The sequence below is a fragment of the Notamacropus eugenii genome, chromosome 6 (assembly GCF_028372415.1).
Source record: "Notamacropus eugenii isolate mMacEug1 chromosome 6, mMacEug1.pri_v2, whole genome shotgun sequence".
NCBI lineage: Eukaryota > Metazoa > Chordata > Mammalia > Diprotodontia > Macropodidae > Notamacropus > Notamacropus eugenii.
In genome coordinates, this window is record NC_092877.1 from 103458285 (window position 1) to 103475374 (window position 17090).

The following is a 17090-nucleotide window of genomic DNA, read 5'->3' on the forward strand; positions in this document are numbered from 1 at the left end:
TTATGCCAACTAAATTCTAGTTATGGACCCAAACAAAGATTGCATTAGCTTTCATGGCTGTTGAGTCCACAACACAATAGTTTTCCACTGTTTTGTTTTGTTTTTTTGAGTCATTTCGAGCTTGCAAACCACAATCTCCTTTTCATACAACTTCTTTATTCTTATTTTTGTGGTTGATTTTTTTTTTTAATCCAAATGCAAAAATTCACATTGATCCCTATTACATTTCATCCTGTTAGATTCATCCCAAGATGAATCAGCCTGTAGAGATCTTTTTGGATCCCAATTTTGTCATTAGATATCCCTTCTAGCTTTCGAGTTATTCTTGGATGTGATAAACCTACCATCTGTGTCTTTGCTACTCCATTGATCAGAAGATTGACCAGAATACAGCCAAGGACAGAGCACTGTTGCATCTTCAATAGTCATTCATATCTGTCTTAGTTCAATCACACAATCTCTGTTTTGTACATTTTTTCTTGTTATATTATTTATTTATATGTTTTAAAAATAATTGATTCATTACTATGCTTTTGTCACCATAAGAATCCCCTTAACAATTTGATGAGTTTATTTTATATCTCATCAAGAATATACTTATCAGCTTGGATTGTTGTTTATCAGAGACACCCCTCTCTGCTGAGCCTGAAAGAGCGTCTTTGTTAAAGATTCAGGACTTTCTCTCCCTTTTGCTTTTTCTCTGTCCCCACTTTCTGCACACAGGTTAGAGTCCAGATACCTGAGAGAGGACCTTGGTCCCCAAGGGGTACCTGTGCATTGGCATAGCTCCCTAGGAACCTGTCTTCTTTAGAGATGGAAACCTCTTGGTTGAAAGGCATGCCATTTGTCTTTGATACAAATGAATAAGCATTGGTGCAAGGAGAGTAGTGAATTTTATGCTGTCTGAAGTAGTAATAGAGTTCTTTGTACTCTTGAGTGCCTGGCCCTGACGCTGGAGAGGCAGAGGTAGTCATGTGGAGCAGCTGCAAGTACTCCCAATCACGTGACTCCAGGAGAGGGGGAGCCCCAGTGTTCAAGACAGAAAGGAAAGAACTAAAAGGTGAAGTTCTTGGACAGAACTAGGCTCTCGGAACAAGGATCACTGACATTCCCTTTCATTCACTAAGGGGAAACCAAAATAAACAAAGACAAAAAAATCCCCTTGGACTCTGCCGTTCCCAACAACTGTGAGTCATTTTGACTGTGTAGCTATAGTGGGGAGGGGGTTGCTTGCTTCTCTAAGAAATGCAATGACTTTTTCTTCTGGATGGAGGTCAAGATCTCAAGGGTAGTACCAGAAGGCTGGATGCTTCTGTATATCTCTAGTGTGAAAGTGGGAGCAACCAGAATGTTGGGGGGAAGTTGCCCTTTTTCTAGAAAACTCAAATTCATTTTCTTTCTGTGGTGAGTCCAAACCACAGGGTGGTGCTATGGGTCTGGGTGACAACCTGGGACAAGGTGGGACTCACCAGAAAGAGGAGAATCCTGTTGATTGTTCCTGGGCTACTGTGAATCCTTCCTATTTTCTTTGTTCTGCCTGTGTGGTGAAATAAAAGTCATCCTGTATCTTGTACTTGATATTCATTACAACCTTCACTGCCCTTATACGGTCTGGAAGCCCTTTTACCCTCATCTGTGGAAACATGAGCTATTTATGAAGATTTTTCCAGAAGACATTCTGGGTTGGGGTAAAACACCCTAAAGAGATGTGACTTTAGGGTCAGGTGTAACATTGAGTCGAATCTGCATAAACCAGAATTTTGGGGTACTGGGTCATGGGTTACACATAAATTGGATTGGCCAGATTTAATTCTAAATAATCCCTGAAAAGAACAAATTTGCAGCGACAAAAGCATAATCCTGTGATAACTTGATTTGAAAGTATTAAATGAAAAGTGATATTTGAGAGAGGGGGGTGCTTAAAGGTGACATTACTTGAAATGGAAGTTTAACATTCAGAAGAATCCACCTCAATGAATAGTTGGATAGCATGTTTTCTGGTTCCTGTAACTCATGAGCCAGGTTCCCTATACACAAAGGAGCCAGCATAGTTTCTGGACAAGCATGACTACAGTTTTAGTCTATCAAATTGGATCATAGTGGGCTCTCTAGAAAGTGGATTCAATCTACTTCCCAGGGCTAAGTAGCAAAACCAGTTCGGTCTTTGGATTTGGGGGCTGGACCAGACATCTATCTGGTGGTTGACTCTAATTCCTGCTTTGGTGATAAGATCTTTCTAGGTGTGTTGGTGGGCCATTGATTAATTTCTTTTAAATATGTCACTTTTTAGAAACAAAGTTACATGTAGATGACATAATGCTTAAATCTCTAGTTAGATGTCTTAAAAGCCATTTTATATTAGTGGGAAGTAAGGCAAAAGTCAATCCTCAGGAAAGGTGGGGGGGGGGAGAGAGAGAGAGAGAGAGAGAGAGAGAGAGAGAGAGAGAGAGAGAGAGAGAGAGAAGAGAACTGGAAAAATATTACCCAGGTGGAAATGGAAGATGTAAGTACACTTATTTTGTAATCAGTCTCTAAAAGGGTTTCTTGTGGGAAAAAGACAAAAACTTTTGTTGAGCATGTTCCCATGTCTAATTCTATTTCAGTATTCCTATAGCAGTTAGGCTTTACCAGTAACAGCTGACAATATCTCCCCTTTACCTTAATATGAGAAGAGGAGGAAGGAATGTACTAAAAGAACCATATAAGAAAGATCTTAACATCACTGATAACCGTGACATAGCACCATACATCTTGGAGAGTAAAGTCAAGTGGGCCTTAGGAAATAATAAGGCTAATGGAAGTGACAGAATTGTTGTGGATCACAACAAACTGTGGCAAGTTCTCAAAGAGGAGGGGAGTACCAGATGCTCTTACTTGTCTTCTAAGGAACTTGTATAAGTTCCTTAAGAAGTTCTAAGCAACAGTTAGAACCAAACATAGAACTGATTGGTTCAAGATTGGGAAAGGAGTATGATAAGAATATATATTGTCACCTTATTTAAGTTATATGCAGAGTACATCATGCAAAATGCCAGAATTAAGTTTGGAATTAAGGTTGCCAGAAGAAATATCAATAATCTCAGATATGCAGATGATACCACTCTGATGGCAGAAACTGAAGAAGAATTAAGAAGACTCTTGGTGAGGGCAAAAGAAGATCATGTAAAAGCTTGCTTGAAGCTTAACATAAAAACAAAAAACCCCCAAAACCTAAGATCATGGCATCTGATCCCATTACTTCCTGGCAAACAGAAGAAATAGATGGTGTCAAATTTTATATGCAGTGACTAAATCACTGCAGAAAGTGACTATAGGGTGGAGCCAAGATGGCAGAGTAAAAACAAAAAATTCCTTGAGCTCTCCCCTAAAGCCCTCTAAATACCTGTAAAAAAAATTACTATAAACAAATTCTAGAGCTACAGAACCCACAAAATGACAGAGTGAAACAAATACCCAGTCAAAGGCAGTCTGTTGACAGGAAGGATCTTTCGCACTGGACAGGGAGCAGCAGAGTGTAGTACAATGTGGGCCACATGGGCACAGACAGGCCAGAGCAGGTCTTTGGGGACTGAATCATTGGCAACTATGGCAGTTTTCAGACTTCTCAATCCACAAATGCTATAAAGGTCAGTGGGAAAACTCTGTGGGACCTGGGTGAAAAAGAAGCACGTCTTCTGGCTTGACCCTTCCAGTTGCAGCCCCAGGGTGGTTGGGGGTGGTGGCAGGGCCATGGTAACTGCTTCTGGAACTCTGGGTCCACAGATGGTGGGGGATCGAGCAGGCTGATGCAAAATCCCTAAAGCCTGGGACAGTACACCCGCCCCCACGGGAAGAAGAGTCCTACCTTGACAGAGGAAAATCAAATGTTTGGCTAGGAAGATGAATAAACATCATAAAAGACCTCAGACCATAGAATCTTACTTTAGTGATGAGAAAGATCAGGGCATACAATCAGAAGAGGATAGCAGGGTCAAAGCTCCTACATCAAAAGCCTCCTGGAATATGAATTTGTCTTAGGCCATGGAAGAGCTCAAAAAAGATTTTGAAAATCAAGTAAGAGAAGTAGAGAAAAGTTCAGGAAGAGAAATGAGTGATGCAAGAAAATTATGAAGAATAAGTCAACAGTTTTCTAAAGGAGACTCAAAAAATACTTAGGAAATTGACACCTTAAAAAATTGATGAACCCAAATGGCAAAAGACGTTTAAAAAGCCAATGAGGAGAATATGTTAAAAAGCAGAATTGGACAAATGGAAAAGAAGGTCCAAAAGTTCACTGAAGAAAATAATTCCTTCAAAATTAGAATGGAGCAAATGGGAGCTAATGACTTTATGAGAAGTCAAGAAATTATAAAACAGAACCAAAAGAATGAAAAAGTAGAGGACAACATGAAATATCTCATTGGAAAAACCACTGACCTGGAAAGTAGATCCAGGAGAGACAATTTAAAAATTACTGGACTACTTGAAAGAGCCTAGACATCATCTTTCAAGAAATTGTCATGCCCTGATATTCTAGAATTAGAGGGTAAAATAGAAATGGAAAGAATCTACTCATCACTTCTGGAAAGAGATCCTAAAAGGAAAACTCCTAGAAATACTGTAGCCAAATTCCAGAGTTCCCAGATCAAGGAGAAAATATTGCAAGCAGCCAGAAGGAAATAATTTGAATATTGTGGAAATATAATCAGGATAACATAAAATCTAGCAGCTTCTACATTAAGGGATTGAAGGGCTTGGAATGTGGTACTCTGGAAGTCAGAGGAGCTAGGATTAAAACCAAGAATCATGTACCCAGTTAAAGTGAGTATAATTCTTCAGGGGAAAAAATGGATTTTCAATGAAATAGAGGACTTTCAAGCATTCTTGATGAAAAGACCAGAGCTGAATAGAAATGTTGACTGTTAAATACAAGAATCAAGAGAAGCATGAAAAGGTAAACAGGAAAGAGAAATCATAAGAGACTTATTAAAGCTGAACTATTTACATTCCTACATGGAAAGATATTTGTAACTCATGAGACCTTTCTCAGTATTAGGGTAGTTGGAGGAAACAGATAGGTAGACAGGTGACACAGGGTGAATTGAATATGAAAGGATAATATCTAAAAATAAAATTATGGGATGAGAGGAATATATTGGGAGGAGAAAGGGAGAGATAGAATGGGGGGTAAATTATCTCACATAAAAGAGGAAAGAAAAAGGTTTCACAATGCAGGAGAAAAGGGGGGAGGTGAGGAGGAATGAGTGAACCTTACTCTCATCAGATTTGACTTAAGGAGGGAATAATATACACACTCAATTAAGTATCTTACCCTACAGGAAAAATTAGGGGGGAATGATAGAAGGGAGGTGGGGGGCTAGTCAGAAGCAAACAGTTTAGAAAAGGTACCAGGGTTAAAGGAGAAAATAGAATAATTAGGGAGTGGGATAGGATGGAGAGAAATAGTTTAGCCTTTCACAACATGACTATTATGGAGGAGTTTTGCATAACTACACATGTATAATCTATATTGAATTGCTTGCCTTCTCAATGGGGATGGGTGAAAAGGAAAGAAGGGAAAGAATTTGGAACTCAAAGTCTTAAAAACAAAAGTTTAATTGTAATTGTTTTTACATGCAACTGAGAAATAAGACATACAGGCAATGGGGTATAGAAATCTATCTTGCCCTTCAAGAAAGTAAAGGGGAAGGGGATAAGAGGGGAGGATGATAAAAGGGAGGGCAGAGTGGTAATCAGAATGCATGCCATCTTGGGGGGAGGGAGGGGAAAGATAGGGAGAAAATTTGGAACTCCAAAGCTTGTGTAAATGTGTTGAAAACTAAAACTAAAAATGTAAATCTTAAATAAAAAAGTGACTGCAGCCATGGAATTAAAAGACACTTCCTTGCTCCTTGGAAGGAAATCTATGGCAAATCTGGACAGGAAAAAGTGGAGACAAAAGTTTACATAGTCAAAGCTATGATTTTTACAGTACTCATGCATGGCTGTGAGAGCTGGACTATAAAAGAAAACTCAGAACTACTCAGAATCAGTGCTCTCGAATTGTGCTGGAGAAGACTTTTGAGAGTTCCTTGGATGGCAAGAAGATAAATTCCATCAATACTTAGAGAAATTAACTCTGACTCATCATTCGAAGGACACATAACAAAGCTGAAGCTTAAACACTTTGGCCACCTAATGAGAAGACAGATTTCATTGGAAAAGACTGATGCTGAGAAAGATTGAAGGCAAAAGGAGAAGGGAATGGCAGTGGATGAATTGGATGGATTGTGTCGTAGAAGCAAGGAACATGAACTTGGACAGACTTGGAGAGATGGTGGAGTCCAGAAGGGCCTGGCTCTCGGTGCTCCACCAGGTCTGGAAGAGTCAGATGCGACTGAACAGCAAACGGGATAGGGCTTTACAAGTCTTATTTCAAGTTAGGCTCTTTTACAGAGCCTATCCCTTTTACAGAGTTTATCCCTCTTTTACAGTGGGGGGCGCTGAAGCAGGCAGAGGTTAAGTGACTTGCTCAGGGTCACACTGCTAGTGCCTGAGGTTGTATTTGAACTCAGGTCATCCTGACTGCAGGCTCGACATTCTGGGCCACCCGGCTGCCAGATCTGAGTCGGGAGACAAGAAAATCAACCGAACCTTTGTTAGGCTTACTCTACATCCAGTACCCTGCTAGGCGCTGGGGACACAAAGCTAAACCTGAGATATTGCTTGCCCCCCGGAGCTCACAGTCCAGCACTGTAGGAGACAGAACCTACTTACATCCAGCACCCTGAATGAGAGGTTCGAGTACTTGTCGGGGAACTTAACCAAGTGCATGCTCATTCCCAACCTCTTATGGGTTCAAAATTGACACTTTAGTTTTGGAGGGAAAACACTAGCCGCTGGTGGGCATCCACACCTTCGAGGAGCGATGCATGCTTGGGTATGCTGAACAACCCGAAGGCCAGTCAGACAGGACTCTCCCGGACCCTCCCCTGCTAGAAAGGCAGGGTTGTCAAGGGTTTTAAAATCTCCAACAATGGAGGATATGCTTGGTTCTAGAGGTAATAGTAAGGTCATACCAACAAGCATTTATTAAGTGCCTACTGTGTGCCACGCATTCGGGAGAAGACAGATTTGTCTCGTGATGAGGTCTGAGACTTCGGGGACAAACGGGAAACCACAGCTTTTCAGACTCGGGGCTCTTAAGAGGGCCCTCCGCCTGGCCCTGGGAAGAGCAATGCCCACCGAGAACTGCCGGCTCTGCCCGGGGGCAGCTGCAGGTCTCCGGGAGAGGTCCGAGCCCAGATTCCAAGGCGCCCCCAGGGCAAAAGGCTGGGCAGAGGACTGGACAGGGCGGGGTGGTGGGTAGGGGGTGGAAGGAGCCCGGGATGGACAGAGGGAATAAGGCCAGGAGCTGAGTTTTCAGATAAAACGGAATTGACTCGCGTCTTCCCATCCCTTTCAGGCCGAGGGGAGGGGGCGGTCCTAATGGCCCCCGCCCCTCCTGGCTCTTTTGGGACAGTTTCTTGGGCTTTGTCTCGGAGGCCAGCCCCTCTCCGTGTGCTGCCTGTTTCTCCACCAATCCCTAGCCTGGGGACCCGGGGGAGGGGACTACTGCAACCTGTCCCCCAAGCCTTGCCCCTTTACACGCGCTTTCGGAGCCCCTGGGCTGATTGACAGCCGCCGGGTCCAACCGGCTAGTGGCGCAGGAAGCCTCCGGCGGGGGCTGGGGCGAGGACCGGTCGCAGGGGCCAATAGCCCTGGGTCTGAGGGGTGGGGCCTACTCTCCTTCCTCGGACGCCATCTAGCGGCCCCTCGCCTCGACCATCCACCAATGGTGGCAGAGGGGGCGGTCCGGGCCTGTCGGAAAGCCAATGGTGGAGGCGAGGTGGGCAGGCGGGGGGCGGGCTCTGAGGCCACGGCGGGTACCCTGCCAGGAGCCGGAGCTGCTGGAGCCGGCGGGGGCTTCGGGAGGCGGAGAGCTGAGGCCGGGCCGGCGGGAGCAGTGGAGGAGCTGCACGAAAATGCACTCGGATGCTGCCGCTGTCAGTGAGTAACGGGCCGGGAGCGGGTGACGAGCTTCGCGGACAGGGGGCGGACCGACGCCGCCCGGTCTTGGAGACGGACCCCCGCACCTTCCGCCGGCCCCAGCCGTTCCCCTCCCACACCGACGGAGCCCTCTGCCCCACCACCTCCGTAACTGCCTCCCGGGTTCCTGGCCCTCTCACGGGGGACTGCCCGCCGTGACGCTGCGGGTAGTCCGGTGGAGGGGGGGAGGGCGCGCCCAGGCCGGCATCCAGGCGATGGGGGTGGGAGGGCGAGGGCGCCAGGGGAGGGGGAGGGGCTGGCTTTCTTTGGGGAGTTGGGGGGCCAGGTGCGGGAGTAAAGGGGACCCGGCGGGGATGACAGCGGGGCATTAAGGCCGGGAGGGGAGGTACTGTGCTCCTGGAGAGGGTAGCTTGTGGGGAGTGGTGCTGGTGGAGGAGGGCAGTAATGGGGCTCGAGAATGGGGCTGGGGGCTGAGGACCTTAACGGGGGCGAGGGGTGGAGCCTGTGGGTAATAAAGGGGAGGAGGAGGAAGGTATTGGGACGGATGGCTTGAGGACACCTGTGTGGGGGGCGAATGAGGGTGGTGTGTTGGGGAAGGCAAAATATGCGGGTGGGGGTGTTGAAGGGTGAGGGATAGATAAAATCAGCGAGTTGGGGGGGACAGCAGAAGGGGTCTGGGTAGGGGGGACCCTAGGAAGGGGAGGGGCTCGACAGCAGAAGGAGTCTGGGTAGGGGGGACTCTGGGTAGGGGGGTGGGAGTGCTGAAGTTTGTGTGTTGTGTGGTTAAGATAATAAGAGAGGGGAATGGGGCAAGATAGCTTGAGGAGTTTGGGCATCTGCGTGGGGAGGGTCGAGGTTTGGACAGAACAATATGAGGGGGAGGGGGAACAATGTAGGGATGGGGACCGGGGGACTGTGTGGGGAGGGTTCGAACGGTAGGAAGGGGCAGGACTGACTCGGAGAACGGCACGAGGGGGCGGGGTTCTAGGGAAGAACGGTATGATGGGGGATGGGGAAGCAGCCTGGGGAATGGGGGGTGGTGGTGGTGTGGTGTGTTGGGTGGGGAGAGGCTGGACCACTGAGGGAGGCAGGGGAGAGAAGAAGGTTGGGGATGGGGGGGGGATGGGGAAGCTGAGGAGCTGGACGGGAACTGTATGGAGGAGGGGAAGGGTTGGTTTGTTGGGTGGTAGAGGGGTACGTGGGGTTGGGGTAGCAAGGCGGGAGGGGGTCGTCGAGAATGACTAGGGGGGTGTTCCCAGTTCGGTGTACGGGATCGAACTTGGCCTCTCCGGCCCGGTCTTTGGGAGTGGGTGGGAGGGGTTCCCTCCCCTATCCTCCCCTCCCCCACGCCCTAGGGGCCTGGTGACCCCGGCAGCTGGCCCAGCTGGAGGCCGGGCCAGGGTCGGCAGCACCCAGGCATGCCAATGGGAGAGCTGAGGTGATGCCCCGAGAAGAGGTGGGGTGAAGAGGGACGGCCCCCGGCCGGGGGAGGGGTCCAACTCTCTGTGACCTAGGGTAATGCGGGAGAGGAGGAAGGATGAGGCTTGCGGGGGGCTGGGGAGGAGGGAACCCAGGAGAGGCGGTGACGGCCCCGGGGGGCGGGGGGCAATTGGGCAGGCTGCTTTCGTGGCGGGGCAGTTTCTGGGTCCCGGGAGGTCTTCGACTTGTGACGCATTTTCTAATGTTTAATGGGGCTGGATTTCCCATGACCTGACTGGCCGTAGGGCCCCCTCTGAGGCCGGAATAGCCTCGTGCCTTTTTCGGTGAAGGGCGGAGGAATTTTAGGGCTATACTTTAGGCTCTAGTTGCAGCCACGGGGTTTGAAGGGAAAGGTGGGTTCTGCAGGCATCATGGGAGCTGTAGTCTTGGCTGTGCCAAAACACGGTTGGGTTGGATGCACGTGGGTAGCTGTGGAGACGACTCCCAGAATGCACGGCGGCTTTTCTGACTTGCGGGATTTCTCCTCCTGTGGCTGGCAGCTTTGCTCCTCGGAGGATCCACCTGCGGTTCTAACGCGGGGACTCCTTTGCGTTAAAGTTAGCGTATCTTCGTCCGGGAATGTCAGACTAGGTCTAGTAGGTTCGCATTTGTTTCTTAAAGCCAACAACAACATCGGCAGTCCTTAAAATGTTAAAAGGTATTTGGATTACATTTGTCGTGTACGGTCATTGTAGAAGCTCTTACTTTGGGGGCCATCTACTGAAGATCAGTTTGAGGAGAAAACAGGCAAGAAGAAAATAAAATGAAATTATAGTTATTGTTAATTTTTCAAGTATAGTATGTGTGCTAGCTTGAGGCTGGATAAAAACAGGCACTGTCTTTTGTTTTAAAAAAGTATCTTTTTTCTCTATTAATATATTTAGTAGGCTGAATGTTTCCTTTTCACCAATGGTAGGTAAGGAGACCCGCTGCTTTCACCGTTGAATTGATTAGTAATTTTAATTGTTTACTTAGCCTTAATAAGCCGGGCTTCCAAAAAGATAGTCTTAAGGTAATTAAGTGATAGGAATGACTTAATTAATTTTACATTTTTTTGTTCCATTCATAAAACTAGCATAACATAAAGTATGGAGATGACAGAAGAAAGTTACTTTAATTGTAGCGTGGGAAGCAAATGGAAGTCCAGAGGGGAGATGGAAGACAAAGGACTGACAAAAGTTCTAAGTACTGTTGATTGTGGAAAGGTTTATCTGCAAGGGCTTTACATATCTTTAGTACATCCCCACTCATTTTATAGATTAGGGAACCAAGACCCAGAGAGGTTAAGTAATTTAAGTTCATTTGACTACTTAGGAGTGGATCTGGGACTAGGATTCATCTCTCTTGATTCCTAGGGATAATTTTTATTTCAGTACATTCATGCTGTTTTCTGTTAACATAGTGTGATGCATAAAGAACTACTTGGTAAATATTTGTTGATGAAATAAAATCTAAGTACTGTAGATGAAATTTACTAAGAAAAATAATGTAGAACAAATAGAGTTTGAGTTGTGGGAGGCCATATAGTAGAGCATAGGTGAAAGATATTTTAACTATGGCATTTGTTATTATTATGAAACTGAAGGTAGGAAAAACTAGGAAAATATAGTGGATTGACTTGAGCATAAAAGCAAAAGGATGTGATGAGTAAGAAGTAGGAAACTGTTGAGTGTAGAGAGAAGAAACCTTGAATTTGTACACTGGTTCAAAAATTGGGCAGTGGGTAAGGTTTGGAGGGAGAAATTCAGGTGAAGTCTTTGCCATGCTTTACCAGAGGTTGTAATTATCAGGAAACCCTATTTTAAGATATATCTAGCACATTTACTCTTGGAAGGGGGGGGGTAAAAAGCAAAAACAATGGTTAGTTGCCTGGTGGAATTGTAGTCTATAACAATAATTGCCTTATGGATTTATTTCCTAAAGATTACTGCTTCTTTCCCACTTCCTTTGTGTTTTTCTTCTCTAGCTTTCCCCAGAGGGAAGGGATGTGGTCTTTGTGGTTATTTTAAAGTTAATCTGACATAATGAAATCTCTAAATTTTAGCTTTCTGTCTACTTCATGTGTATCTTATAGCAGGTATCAGAATATTATGGATGTATTACTGGTTTTTACATTTTTGTATGTAATATGTACAGTTTTTCTGGTAGGTTTGTTCTCTTTTCCCTCTTTATTTCATGTTCTTAAAGACAAAAGCATATGAATATTTTTATGCTAGGCCATGTGAGATTATTCTTTTATCCTTTTCCTCTCCCTCCACAACTCCAATAATTCTCTAAAGCAATAACTTAATATACACCAGTGGGTAAGAGTATTGATAGTCTTAATACTCTACATAGCTAGTATTCTTATTTGAAGCAGAAATGAAAATAAAATGTTACTTTTATTTTATATTAGGAATGTTGCATAGAAGATTGTCTTTATCAAATGAATACGTAATTCTCTTATAGGTTTTCTGTGGCTGGGTGACAGTGGATTGAGTCCAGGGCTAGTATCAGGAAGACCTGAGTTCAAATGCAGCCTCAGACACTCACTAGCTGTGTGACCCTAGGCAAGTCATTTAAATTTCACCGTATGCTTCAGTTTCCTCAATTGTAAAATGAGAATAATAGTACCTACCTCATAGAGTAGGATCAAATGAGATAATATTTGTAAAAACTGCTTAATACTGTACCTGGTACATAGTAAATGCTCTATAAAATGTTATTATTTTTATTGTTATCTTACATACTATAGAGTACAAGTGGTTACAGTCCCTGTATTCTTAATAATTGACTTTACAAGATTACAAAGTGGCACCGTCTCAATCCAGTATTTCCAGCACATTTGTAACTGGATACATTGTCAGGCGAAAAGGCCACGGATGCAGAGAATGTTTGTCCTAAAACTAAGAGTCAAATTTAACATATGCTACAGGCAAGGGACTTCCAGCAATTCCTATCATTGCCTTGGACTCAGAATTAGGAAAAATTGAGTGAATCCTGCTTGAGATACTTAATTAGCTGTTGTACCCTGGACAATTCACTTAACTTCTCTTTTTCTCATTTGTACAATATTGGGATTAGACTTGATATCTTCTAAATTTCTTTTCAGTTACAAATCAGTCATCCTGTGGACTCCACAAAAAGTAGGGCTGCTGTTCATGTTGCTTGAAATACAGGCTTTTTAAACTGGATGTCCCATAGACAGGCTTCCCAAACTCAGTGTAAACATGACAGATTTCCTTATCTTTCCCTTCCAAATCCATTCCTTTTAACTTCTGTCAAGGGCACCACCATCCTTGTAATAAGTTGTGTTCAAAAGTTTCATGTCATTCACCTTGGCTCACTTCAAAATATCCAATCAGTTGCCAGATTTTGTCATTACTACCTTTACGCCATTTCTTTTTTTTAAAATATATTTATTTTGTTTTCAACATTCATTTCCACAAAATTTTGAGTTCCACATTTTCTCCCCATCTCTTCCCTCTCCCCAACCCCAAAACACCGAGTATTCTGATTACCCCTACCACCAATCTGCCTTCCCTTCTAACATCCCTCCCTTCCCTTATTCCCCTCTTCTCTTTTGTCCTGTAAGGCAAGATAAATTTCTGTACCCCATTACCTGTACCTCCTATTTCCCAGTTGTATGCAAGAACAATACTCAACAGTTGTTCCTAAAACTTTGAGTTCCAACTTCTCTTCCTTCCTCCCCACCCATCCCCATTGGGAAGGCAAGCAATTCAATATAGGCTATATATGTGTAGTTTTGCAAATGACTTTCATAATAGTCATGTTATGTAAGATTAACTATATTTCCCTCCATCCTATCCTGCCCCCCATTTCTTCTATTCTCTCTTTTGACCTTGTCCCTCCCCAAGAAAGTTGACTTCTAATTGCTCACTTCTCCCATTGCCCTCCCTTCCATCACCTCCCCCCCCCTTGCTTATCCCCTTCTCCCCCACTTTCCTGTTTTGTAAGATAGGTTTTCATACCAAAATGAGTGTGCATTTTATTCCTTCCTTGAGTCAAATGTGATGAGAGTAAGCTTCATGTTTTCCCTCTCACCTCCCCCCTTTTTCCCTCCATTGAAAAGTCTTTTTCTTGCATCTTCTATGAGAGATAATTTGCCCCATTCCATTTCTCCCTTACTCTTCCCAATATATTCCTTTCTAACCCCTTAATTTCATTTTTTTAGGTATGACCCCTTCCTATTCAACTCATCCTGTGCTCTCTGTCTCTTTCTCTGTGTGTGTGTGTGTAGTTGTGTGTGTGTGCATGTGTGTGTGTGTAATCTCACCAACTACCCAAATACTGAAAATATTGTCTTTCCTTGTGGAATGTAAACAGTTCAACTTTAGTAAGTCCCTTATAATTTCTCTTTCCTGTTTACCTTTTCATGCTTCTCTTGATTCTTGTGTTTGAAAGTCAAATTTTCTTTTCATCAAGAATGCTTGAAAGTCCTCTATTTCATTGAAAGACCATTTTTTCCCCTGAAGTAGTATACTGAGTTTTGCTGGGTAGGTGATTCTTGGTTTTAGTCCTAGTTCCTTTGACTTCTGGAATATCATATTCCATGTCCTTTGATCCCTTAATGTAGAAGCTGCTAAATCTTGTGTTATCCTGATTGTATTTCCACAATACTTGAATTGTTTCTTTATAGCTGCTTGCAGTATTTTCTATTTGACCTGGGAACTCTGGAATTTGGCTACAATATTCCTAGGAGTTTCTCTTTTTGGATCTCTTTCAGGAGGTCATTGGTGGATTCTTTCAATATTTATTTTGCCCCCTGGTTCTAGAACATCAGGGCAGTTTTCCTTGATAATATCATGAAAGATGATGTCTAGGCTCTTTTTTTGGTTATGGCTTTCAGGTAATACCATAATTTTTTTTTTCAGGAAATTTTTTTTTTAGATTTTTCATTTTTTAACACAGTTTATAATAGATGAAACAATTGAAACTTTTGGTCAGGGGATAACTTCTTTTTAAAGCATTTACAATATGGACCACAAAAGAATTGTTTTTTTAAACATTAACCAACTGTGACACAAATAATATTTATGTTGCTAACTTCACAAGCCCTTGACCGAATTGTCTCCACAGTATTGCTAAGAATTAAAGGATCCTAACTTGTTGTTGGTCTAAAGTCCTATTCCTAATAGCTTAATTTTAGACTTAACTTCGGATGTTCCCCTACCAATAATCTATAATTGAATAAATCTGGTATTAAGCTTGCAAACCTTTTGACTGTAGGAAATTGTCACCAAGAGTAGGGACATTGCAGGGATACAATATCTCCCCAACTTCATGTCAATTCCAGGCAAGATTAGATTATCCACTTACATTCAGTCAGCCTTAAGGTCTGTCAGGTGTCAGTGGGGAAATTGAGTCAGGAGAATCCTACCTCAGCCCAGGCTGAACAGCTGCTCTCCCACCCTTCCCATGAGATCACCCATACAGTTCATACCAGCATCTCACCAGCTTACTGGAATCAAGGATTGGAGGCTCACATCGCCTTTCTTGCTACCCATACCTGGAGTTAGACTCAGAAGAACAGTCACTTAATAGTCCCATAGCATCTAAAAATGGCAAGTTTCAATAACCAGGTTTCAAATATGATTAAAATTTTCACTTTGGCTAAGGAACATCTTTTGAGGCAAGTCTTAAGTGGTTTACATGCTTTTCTATACATGTTCTAGTTCCTGATTAACTAGCAATCATAAAATCAAATTTACCATTAAAACCTTAACTTTTCCATCAATACCAAATTTTACCCGAGGTTACCTTCCTCCAGGAAATTTAGACTGAAATTCTTTTCCCCAAACTAAAAATGTCATTGATTTATTCTCAGTAATTAATTCAGTCAATTGTTTTGATACTAATTGCTTTTACCTAACTTTGTAATATGTCCAATTTTTCTCCCCGTCACTCCCTTCCCCCTGCTTCCTAATACCTTGCATTCTGATTCCTCCTTCCCTCAATGTACCCTCCCTTTTATCACACCCCATCCTTCCCTTATCCCCATCCTCTCTCTTTTCTTGAAGGGCAAGATAACTTTCTATACCCCATTCCCTGTAGTTCTTATTTCCCGATTATATGCAATAAAAATTCTCAACATTCATTTCTAATACTTTGAATTCCAACTTCTCTCCCTCCCTCCCCAGTCCCATAATTTTTAAATTGTCTCTCTTGAATCTATTTTCCAGGTCAGTTGTTTCTCCAATGAAGATATTTCACATTATCTTCCATTATTTCTTTCTTTTGGTTTTGTTTTGTAATTTCTTGGTTTCTCATAAAGTCATTAGCCTCTATCTGTTCCATTCTAATTTCAAAAGAACTATTTTCTTCAGTGAGCTTTTGAACCTCCTTTTCCATTTGGCTAATTCTGCTTTTGAAAGCATTCTTCTCCTCATTGGCTTTTTGAACCTCTTTTGCCAATTGAGTTAGCCTATTTTTCAAGGTGTTATTTTCTTCAGCATTTTTTTGGGTCTCCTTTAGCAAGGTGTTGACCTGCTTTTCATGCTTTTCATGCTTTTCTTGCATCTCTCTCATTTCTCTTCCCAATTTTTCCTCCACCTCTCTTACTTGATTTTCATAATCCTTTTTGAGCTCTTCCATGGCCTGAGCCTGTTGAATATTTATTTTGGATGTTTGGGATGCAGAAGCCTTGACTTTTATGTCTTTGCCAGATGGTAAGCATTGTTCTTCCTCATCTGAAAGGATGGGAGAAGATATCTGTTCACCAAGAAAGTAATCTTCTATAGTCTTATTTTTTTTCCTTTTTTTTGGGCATTTTCCCAACCAGTTACTTGACTTTTGATCCTTTGTCAAGAGTAGGGTATACTGTGGGGATCCGTAGGATCTCAGTTCCTCCAGGGTGGCACAGTCAAGCATGTACACTGGTCTGGGAGCAATACAGAAACTTTTGTGCCCAGAATCTGTGAGTACTAGAGTTTCCTCTCCACAGCCACCTGGCTTCCAGTTCCATCAAGCCAGCAGTGGGGACTGAGATTCAGATAAGCTGCAGGAGAAGGGCCACCAGTTTCTCCAGGAGCATTAGGTGGGAGCAGGGCCACCATACAGGGTTGAGGGTAGGATCAGTTACCCCCAGGAGTGTTACGATCCAACTTTGGGCTGCTGTGGGAGCTGCTGTGCCCAATGAGGCTATGGGAAGACCCCAGCTCCCTTCTCAGTCAGCTGAAAAAACCCTCTCACTGACCTTAGGCATCTGTGGATTGAGGGATCTGCAAACCACCACTACTACTGCTGCTGAGGATTCTGCCCCCGAGGCCTGCTTAGGTCCTCCTAGCCCTGTGCCTTGCTGGCCAAGGCTGGGCTGGGCTACGCTTCAGGTCACTGTGGTCTGGAAATCTCCTCCACTCCGTTGTTCTGTGGCTTCTGCTGCTCTAGAATTTGTTGAGAGTCTTTCTTCACAGGTATTTTATGGGCTGTGGGGGAAGAGCTAGTGTATGTGCACTTTCTACTCCACCATCGTGGCTCCACCCCCTCTACACCATCTCTTGTCCCCTTCTCCCATAGTCACTTTTCACCAGGGTTACTCCCATCACTTTTCACCTGGATGATTGCAGTGGGCTCTCCTTGCTTTG

The 17090-nt window shown here is 43.7% G+C and overlaps 1 protein-coding gene across 3 annotated transcripts in view; it reads left to right on the forward strand.

Annotated features, from left to right (window-relative positions):
• Nucleotides 1-7791: 7791 nt before the first annotated feature.
• The window catches only part of DCUN1D4 (defective in cullin neddylation 1 domain containing 4), a 116273-nt gene continuing 106974 nt past the window's right edge, over nt 7792-17090 (forward strand). Inside the window, exon 1 of one of the 3 annotated variants that reach the window (XM_072620733.1) lies at nt 7792-8028. In XM_072620733.1, the coding sequence (XP_072476834.1) occupies nt 7854-8028 (175 nt within the window). In that variant the 5' untranslated portion in view covers nt 7792-7853. Of the gene's footprint in view, nt 8029-9283; nt 10166-17090 lie in introns of those variants that run through there. The other 2 variants (XM_072620734.1, XM_072620735.1) reach the window with 2 other exon arrangements.